Source organism: Euleptes europaea, chromosome 5, assembly GCF_029931775.1.
Source record: "Euleptes europaea isolate rEulEur1 chromosome 5, rEulEur1.hap1, whole genome shotgun sequence".
Lineage (NCBI taxonomy): Eukaryota > Metazoa > Chordata > Lepidosauria > Squamata > Sphaerodactylidae > Euleptes > Euleptes europaea.
Genome location: NC_079316.1, coordinates 91,731,473 through 91,741,303, shown reverse-complemented (window position 1 = coordinate 91,741,303; position 9,831 = coordinate 91,731,473). Strand labels below are relative to the sequence as shown.

At 46.6% G+C, this 9,831-nt stretch overlaps 1 protein-coding gene across 1 annotated transcript; it reads right to left on the bottom strand.

Annotated features, from left to right (window-relative positions):
* Positions 1–640: 640 nt before the first annotated feature.
* Positions 641–4,399, bottom strand: CHST3 (carbohydrate sulfotransferase 3). Its single transcript, XM_056850065.1, has 2 exons — positions 4,249–4,399; positions 641–1,930 (listed from the first exon to the last, which is right to left on the bottom strand). Exons 1-2 carry the CDS (start codon positions 4,383–4,385, stop codon positions 682–684), a joined length of 1,386 nt encoding a protein of 461 aa, XP_056706043.1. The 5' UTR covers positions 4,386–4,399; the 3' UTR covers positions 641–681.
* Between the last annotated feature and the right edge of the window lie 5,432 nt (positions 4,400–9,831).

Genomic DNA, 9,831 nt, shown 5'->3' with positions numbered 1-9,831 from the left:
AGTTTAAACAAGGCATTAACTTATCGGAGGGTCTCATGCAGAACACATACAAAAATACCCTCTGTCTAAACAATGCAGTCAGTCTTCTTCCTGGCTCTCCTCTTAAACAACTTCCCTTCCTTCCTTTCTCTTCCGCCTTTCCTACCCTCGCTCACCAAATATCAGTTTGACATGTTCTTTAAGGCTGCCTTAGGCAATAGCAGTGCAATATTATGCTTTTGTCACATTTTCTCAGCAGGTTGAGAAACTAGTTATTTTTTTTCCTTAAAGTCTAAATGTGGGTTTTTGCTTTTTTAAAAAAATAGAACAGTCTCTCTTTCACTTTGGATGTCTAATGTATAAATGCCCCCTGAATGAAGAGGCTGAGCCTGCATGGAGGAGAAAACGGATGTGAGGTAGGGAAGCTGGTACTCAGCATTCATTGCTCTATTCTGCACCAGCTCCTGAGCTCTTCTTCGTGTCAGAGCATGGCCAGCATGATAATCCATCAAAAGGCAGAAAGCACCTTGTATGAACAAAGAGCAGAGGAGAAGCAGAAGCATGAGGTGGGCCAGCCGACTATGGCTTCCTCTTGCCCTCAGCCTTTCCGCTAAACGCCCCTTCCCTAGTCATTCTTGTGTTCCCTCTTTTTCAATCCCACAAAACGCTCAGACACAGAAACTCCATCGGCAAAGGCCACTTTTACGTGACCCAGAAGGTCCTCCTCTCCTCTAGCAAGCTGATGGATCTGTTTGTGAGGGTCTCTGGGCTGCTGGCCAGCTTGTAGCCAAATAGGTTCATGGCTGGACTGCAGACATTCTGTACTACCTGGGCAAGCTTGAAGGGGATGTTGAATCGCCACTTCTCAAACTGCTCTGAGGAATTTTTCTGGGTGGAGTAGATCCCATTGCTATCCTGAGGTGCCTGAGTGTTCCTCTGAATCCATTCCTCCACCTGAGGCGTGATGGCAATGCCGGTGAATTTGTACATCTCCTTGGCTTTTCGGAGCGGGGACCTGGCAATGTCTTCGTAGCGGACCAGCATGTAGCGACCCCGTAGCCATTCTGGCTGCCTCAAACCAAGTTCGGCCGAGAGACGGATGCTCTCACAGTTACCTCGTAGCCTCTGTACTTCATCTTCACTAATGGTCGCTGCACCTTCGCTAGCCCATTTCTTCCACGTTTCGTACTTCCCTGAAAAGGCAACCATTCGAGAAGCCAGCACTGCCCGTGGATCCCGTACCAGCTGAATTACTCTCATGTCCAGACGAGGATCTTCGACCAGGGGGCGCAAAAACTCTAGCTGTCGAATCCGCACTGCCTTAAGTGCCATGTGGTCTTTGCGGAGGCAGGCTTCTGCAGCCAGGGTCATGTTTAAGGGACCACAGCGGCGGTTCTTGCAGTGGTACTTCTCAAAGACTTTCTTAACAAAAGGCGTGCAGACGGGCTCCTCACACAAAGAGCGGCTTGAACCACGCCGAAACATAAACTGAGTCAGGTGATCCTCTGGGAACGGAATTATGAAGTTCTCCAAAATGTAGAGGTCACAGAGGAAGAGCTGTTTCAAAACGTCTCTGTAGACAAGGGCTGACCCTACAGCATTAGCACCACCAGGTTCAAAAGACACCGTCCTTTCAATGTGCCAAAGCGGCTCAAAGAGGTAGAAAATGTTGCCCTGTTGGTTGAAGAATTCCCCTACAAAGGAGGAACCTGTGCGGGTGGTGGCCATTAGGAGTACGTGTTTCCGAGTTCCCTTAACAGGTGCCAGCAAAGGTCCCCTGGGGCCCCCGAGTTGCAGTGTGATGTTCTGAAGTCTGCTCTTGAGCTGGGAGAAAGCTGAATCCAGTTCACTGAGGGACATGAGGGAGCCGTTCTCTGACAACACCAAGCCAGGGTCTGTGCTATTGGCGTCCATAAGGGACAGTGGAGACTGCTTCAGCTTGTCTGACACCCTGAAAAGAAAAATAACAAAATAATATTTAAGGAGAAAGTGTGAGTGGTGTTTTGAGATTACTTTGGGGCTTGGTATTCAAGCTCTGTTCTGCTTGAACACACAAAATGCTGCAGCCCTCAGTTTGCAAGATCAGAACAAGGATGTCAAAGATAGGAGGTTCTGGAGGACTTTCATTCACAGGGTCGCCATGAGTCAGAAGTGACTTGATGGCACTTAACACACACACACACACACACACACTTTTTTTTTTTTTACCATCTCCTTAAGGCCAAGTTTTTCAGACTTTCTACCTTCAGGGAATGCTTTCCACATGGAATTGTCTGCCAAGGCATTCATGAGCATGTGCCACTTGCATTGCAGGGGACTGTGGAGCACATTCCAGGGCACATACTCAATTCACACAGGGCACTTAGGCCTAGCCATTGACCCCATGAACCAAGGAGAACCAGGCACATCCAGCACTCCTCTGCAACGGCCAAGTCCACTTTTCATGGCATTGTTGATAATTTAGTTGAACCCCTGATAAGCTTCCAAGGAACGCTGAAGTGCCTCAGGACACAGTTTGAAAATGCTGCCCTAAGGTTAAATATAAATGTTCACATACAGTAGGCACTTGATATATTTCCTGTTGATCATGTCACCACTTTCCTCAGAAATTGTGCTACTTCCTATTGGCAGTATTCTCCCCCCCCCCCCGCTACTTGCTGCCTTCTGCTACTGTTTACATCTACCTCAAAATAATCCCAGTCCTGTTAAAATAACTGGATCTTCAGTGATATCTCAGTGGGTGGCACATGGGAACTTCTGATAACTGAAATGCTTCCTTGTCTACCTCAGTAGTTATAACTCATTAACTACAGTTGTATGTCACTATTTAAACATTTCTGGCAAGAGTTAATGCCGGTATTATATCAAAACCAAAAATAACAATATATGAGCAATGTGACCAGAGGCAAAGAAGGACGGGGCTTCTGTGTTTTTAAGGGTTGTGTAGAAGATGGAATTTTGGTCTGTCCAGCTTATCATGTAGGAAGCCAGTGAGATACAGTTGCTAGAGTGCTAGACTAGAAAGACCCAAGTTCAAACCCTATACAGCCATGAAACTCACTGGATGTCCTTGGACTAGGGTTCCCAGGTCCCCCTGGCCACTGGCGGGGGATGAGGGGGTAGAGTTGCCAGATCCAGGTTGGGAAACTCCTGGAGATTTGGGGATGTAGCCTGAGGAAGACAGGGACCTCAGTGGGGTACTCTGCCATAGAGTCCACTCTCCAAAGCATCCATTTTCTTCAGGGGAACAGATCTCTGTAGTCTGAAGATGAGGTGTAATTCTGGGGGGGGGGGGGGGGGCCTGGGTCCCACCTGACATTCCTACTTTGCACCATCATACATGCTCAGCTAACCACAAAATGGCTGCTATGGTGGCTGGGACCAATCACAACGTTTGGGAGCTCCAACCCAGGCATCTTTCTATGACAAAGGCAGCCACCCCCAAATGGGTGCTCCCTACAGGCACAAAGGTGCTGCCTTCTCAGCTCTTCTGAAGTACCCTCCAACTCCAGTGAGGTGAAGGAAAGCCTGGATTGACTGTTTGCTTTGGAGAAGAAGGAAGTGGACACCAGGGGGGGGTATACTGATGGGTAGTGCCATGCTAGGGATCACTTGGCCTAACAACAGAGTTGTTGTGAAGGGGAGAACTGTATATGCTGCCATAAGTTCCTCAGTGTAAGAGTACAATAAAAAATTATAGAGAAAAAACTGTGTGTGTGTGTGTGTAAAGTGCCATCAAGTCACAGCCAACTTATGGCGACCCCTTTTTGGGGTTTTCATGACAAGAGACTACACAGAGGTGGTTTGCCAGTGCCTTCCTCTGCACAGCAACCCTGGTATTCCTTGGTGGTCTCCCATCCAAATACTAACCGGGCCTGACCCTGCTTAGCTTCTGAGATCTAACGAGATGAGGCTAGCCTGGGCCATCCAGGTCAGGACAGAGAAAAAACTGCACCTGCTGAAATTCTCTTTCTAGAAGATTCTTCTAAGAGATTATTTTTAATCAAATCAAATGATATCTAGCCAATTACATGGTCCATTGCTGTGACCGACATTAATGTATGTGTGTTTTAAATGATCAGGCTGCATTCCTGGATGAAGAGGCAGCCTGATTCAGATGGGCAGGTGCAGATATTTACCATGTTCTAAAAGACTGGAGAGATGGGTGTGGCAAGTCAGGACCTGCAAGGCTGATATACTGACAGCCTGGAGACGACATAAAAACACAGAGAACACCTCTTATCTACTATAGTTCTCCTTTCTCCCTACCTTGATATTATGTTGTTTTCCTTCTCGATAATGACGAGGGCTATCACAAACACCAGGATGATGGCAAACTTGCTCTTCATCCTCAGGCAGTGCAGAAACTCTCCAAAGTCTTGAGGTAATGTACGTCCTTTTTCCATGGAGGAAGACTGAGATGTTCAAGGCTTTTCCAGGGAAAGGCCTTTCCCCTTCACATGGAGAGAGAAAAAACAAGCCCTTCTTTAACTCTTCCAGTGTTCTTCAGCTATCTGGAGATCATTGCCTGATTCTAGCTTTGCCAGATGAAGTGCACTACTCTTGTTCTGCAAGGAGAGAGAAAAATGGCATGCATCCATTAACATATGGCATGTATATCTGGATGAAACAGATCATAGAATCATAGAGTTGGAAGGCACCACCGGGGCCATCAAGTCCAACCCCCTGCACAATGCAGGAAATTCACAACTACCTCCCCCCCACACACCGCTAGTGACCAGAAGATGGCCAAGATGCCTTCCCTCTCAGCATCTGCCTAAGGTCACAGAATCAGCATTGCTGACAGATGGCCATCTAACCTCTTCTTAAAAACCTCCAGGGAAGGAGAGCTTACTACCTCCTGAGGAAGCCTGTTCCACTGAGGAACTGCTTTAACTGTTAGAAAATTCTTCCTAATGTCTAGACAGAAACTCTTTTGATTTCATTTCAACCCGTTGGTTCTGGTCCGACCTTCTGGGGCAACAGAAAACAACTCGGCACCATCCTTTATATGACAGCCTTTCAAGTACTTGAAGATGGTTATCATATCCCCTCTCAGTCTTCTCCTCTTCAGGCTAAACATACCCAGCTCTTTCAACCTTTCCTCATAGGACTTGGTCACCATCTTTGTTGCCCTCCTCTGGACACGTTCTAGCTTGTCTACATCCTTCTTAAATTGCTGTGCCCAAAGCTGAACACAATACTCTAGGTGAGGTCTAACCAGAGCAGAGTAAAGCGATACAATCACTCCGCGTGATCTGGACACTATACATCTGTTGATATAGCCCAAGATCACATTTGCCTTTTTAGCTACCGCATCACACTGCTGACTCATGTTCAGTGTTTGGTCTACTAGGACTCCAAGATCCTTTTCACACACACTACTGCTGAGACAAGTCTCCCCCATCCTATAATTAGGCATTTGATTTTTCCTACCTAAATGCAGAACTTTACATTTGTCTTTGTTGAAGTGCATTTTATTAGTTTTAGCCCAATTCTCCAGCCTGTCAAGATCATCCTGTATCTTGGCTCTGTCTTCTACCTTATTTGCTACCCCTCAGATGTAATATAGGTTTGCCACCTGTGATGAGCTGCATGCAAGATTCAGACAAATTTCTACAGTTTTCTTATGTTAAATGAATCTTAGGCTGTGAGTATCAGAAGAATCGTCTGCTGCAGCCCTTCATGGGTATGTCACTTCAAACTGTCTCTTCAAGTAAAAATATCCTACAGGCAGAAAACTTTAACAGACGAAGGAAAGAATTGCTAGCCTCAACTTTCTTCCAGAGATACTTATTTTTTACTTGCAGAGAGCTTTAAAATGTTTGGGGTGGGGTGCATTCCAACTTGTAATCCACCACCTGTGCTCCAAAAAACTGCAGCCTCCTATGAAACAAGATCCTGCTGATGATTTAGCTCGGTGCTCCCTCTCTGCTTCCATGCCCTCTCAGGGCTGCCTGGCTCATTAATTTTCTCTTTGTGTTCTTCCTCCACCTTCTTGTCATGACTGAGGCATGTGATGTTTGGGTGTACAGTGTGGCATCTTGCATTGTTAGCTAATGTACCTGTCTGTCTGTCACTTCCCCCACCCCCCACAAGCAGTAAGAAAAAGAGGCATAGCAGAAGGCACAAAGAAACTGTAAATCAACTTCCCAGGCAATTAATCTTAGCAAAAGACCATTTTTTTCTGCAGCGAAGCTCTCCTTGTCCCTCAGTGCTGACTTAGGGCTAGTGCAGTACAAGTGACCGTCACTCCTGTCTCTCTACAGAAATTGATTAATTATTTATCATATTGGTTAGTTGTATTCTCTTCCCAAGGACACTAGAAGCGATATACTGCGATTAGAAAAACATAAAACACTATGCAACAGAGTGACATGCAAAATGCAATGCAATTCAAAATCCAATAAAAGCCAAGGTCAACCATTACATAACAAACAGTAAGAATAATAAAACAGCCAAATCAACTGCCATATAAAACTAGCCTCCAGAAAGCCCCATCTATCAGTCACCGGTAAAAACAACAAGAACAACAAAGACTGTCATAGAATCACAGAGTTGGAAGGGACCACTAGGGTCATCTAGTCCAACCACCTGCACAATGCTGGAAATTCACAACTTCCTGCACCCCCAGAAACTGTACTAAATCAGAAAAACTGACCATACGTACCATAAACAATATTAACTCTGTAATACCCCTTCCAAGTTTCTGCAAAACTACTTCTTGTATGCCTGAAGGGAGCAGTAGAGAGCCTGTTTTAGGTAATCTGGGCTCACAAACTTGTATTTGCTGAGATAACAGAAATGCCACCAGGCTGAAGGAATTTAGATCAATAGGCAGGAAGGGTGCTTAATCCACTTCATGCCTGCTGATTGTGTCATGCAAATGTTCCACCCAAGGTTACTTCTCCCATTAGTGTTTTCCACATGGGAAAGGCTTATGTGGTTTCCCTGTTTCTGTTGCAGCTGCTCAATTAGCGTAACAGAAATAGGACTTCCATATGGCAGGTTCCCTACATTTTTGCTGCCCAAGCTCCCCACAGCAGCTATTGTTCCACTGTTCCACCAGGGCTTTTTCAGATTTGTTTGTTTTTAATCAGCACTTGACTTATTATTATAGCACTGTACCATTATAACCATCTGTCTATCAGGTTCACTGAATTCCCAGCATTCATGAAAAAGGTAAGTCTTCATCCCCTTTTGCTGCAAAGATATGCCTTTCCCTAATATCTCTGCAACAAACAGGGCTAGAGACTTAAAAAAAATGAAAGCTGGGAATTCAGAGAATCTGACAGATTGTTATAATGTTATAACGCCATAACAGTATGTCACCAGGAGTTTTTTGTTTTTTTTTAAGATGTTGCCAGTGGTGGGGGACTAGAACAGGGAAAACGAACCCAATACAAGGAGGACAAGGACGATCTGGACTTTCCCATCCACATGGGCAGAACTCTGGCTTCACTGTAATCTTTCCCACAAGATCTCAGCAAAGCAGGGTTGGGAAAGATTGCAGGAAAGCTGGTGAAAATCTAGGAGGTGCACGGATGCACTGACGTGCTGTGGGGAGGCAGGGAAGCGAAAACCCACTTCTCAGCAGCATTCAAACCAGGTCACACAACCCATGAACTTACTTTTTTTTACAGCTGATAAAACAAAATCAATTAGAAACAACCCACAGAGAAGAACAAGTAGGGAGGTTGAGTGTTCTACCCGACACCGAGATTCTCTCTTGCAAGTGCCTCCCACTTGCACACTACCACTGGGAACCATGTTTCCTTCCTGACATGTGCTCCCACCTTGAAGGTAAAGCTAGATAATATGCAGAAAATCCATGAACAGAGTATCTCACTTTGTTTTAAGATTAAAAGCAGCTGCAGGGAGACCTGAACCATGGTGCTAGATAAGAGGGGGTTAGCCCTTCCCCTAATGCTGTTTCCATTATTTAAATCAGCCCCCTAAAATTAGGCTGACCATATGTACCATGTTAAGAACATAAGAAAGGCCCTGCTGGATCAGACCAAGGCCCATCAAGTCCAGCAGTCTGTTCACACAGTGGCCAACCAGGTGCCTCTAGGAAGCCCCCAAACAAGACGACTGCAGCAGCACTATCCTGCCTGTGTTCCACCGCACCCAAAATAATAGGCATGCTCCTCTGATACTAGAGAGAATAGGTATGCAGCATGACTAATATCCATTCTAACTAACAGCCATGAATACCCCTCTCCTCCATGAATATGTCCACTCCCCTCTTAAAGCCCTCCAAGCTGGCAGCCATCACTCTCTGGGGCAGGGAGTTCCACAATTTAACTATGCGTTGTGTGAAAAAATACTTCCTTTTATCTGTTTTGAATCTCTCACCCTCCAGCTTTAGCAGATGACCCCGTGTTCTAGTATTATGGGAGAGTCCCGTTTTTATCACATTTCCCAGCCGTCCCGTCTTTTAAATTAAAATGCTCATTTTGTCTCGTTTTGAATAAACCAAGCCAGTTTCGTCACCCTCACCGTGCAGCTTTATTTTACTACACTCAGAAGGAAAAGGCACAACTTTGGGATGTACTAAAACGAATGACAGGCTAGCCCGTTAGAAACAATAGGAGAGGCTGCACAGCCCGTTGAAGATAATGGGAACCTGGATTGCCAATTGACTTGCATGGGCTCCACTGAAATACATTACAGCACAAAAAGAATTGCAAAGAAAATGTGGAATGGATTTTCCAGTAAGGTCTCTAAACCCAGATACACTACTCTGGGACTGGAATGACAGCCCCCAGGATGAGCAGAAGTGTTCTGGGACTGGAATGACAGCCCCAGGGGTGGAATGACAGCCCCCGGGACGAGCAGAAGCGTCCTGGGTCTGGAATGACAGCCCCTGGGACTAGCAGAAGCATTCTGGGACTGGAATGAAAGCTCCAGGGGTGGAATACGTGGGACATAAAGTGCCTCGGCTACACCTGCAGTTTGAGTTGTGGTTTTCCATGTTAAGGTGCCTAATTCTGTTGTTAGTTCAGGGGTGGGGAACCTCCGGATCATTTCATCCGGCCCCTGGCCCACCTGCAGAGGGCCACCTGCCAAGCCCCTCCCCGCTTGAACCCCCGGCTGGCGTGCGCTTCCCAAGCGGCTGCCGGAGGGCCCCCTGGCCAGCCCCTCCCTGCTGGATCTCTCAGCTGGCGCTCTTCAGTCGTCTTGGCAGGGGCTGTGGATCAGTGGTAGAGCATCTGCTTGGGAGGGGCTGTGGATCAGAGGGAGAGCATCTGCTTGGGAGGTGCTGTGGATCAGGGGGAGAGCATCTCCTTGGGAGGGGCTGTGGATCAGAGGGAGAGCATCTGCTTGGGAGGGGCTGTGGATCAGAGGGAGAGCATCTCCTTGGGAGGGGCTGTGGATCAGTGGCAGAGCATCTCCTTGGCAGGAGCTGTGGATCAGAGGGAGAGCATCTGCTTGGGAGGTACTGTGGATCAGGGGGAGAGAATCTCTTTGGCAGGGGCTGTGGATCAGTGGTACAGCATTTCAACAAGGGTACCCTCCCTTTCTACTAGAACTGAGCACCAACCAAATTCCAAACAAAGGGTTGATATGACTCCTGACTTAGTAAACCAGCCAGCCCAAGAGTCTGACCTACTTCAAGGCAATGCCCCAGTTCCTCTGGAACCAACCATAATAGTGTGTCCTCCAACAGCAAATCCTAATCTGTTTAGGGAGATGTCTCCTACAGATCTCCCTGATAAGGACTGACTCTCATCTTGCTGCAAATTTCTTAGCTGGAATGTTGCTGGATGGTCAGCTAAACTTACTGATTCTGATATACAGTTATTTCTTTCGACCTTTGATATCATCCTTGTTCAGGAAACTTGGGCC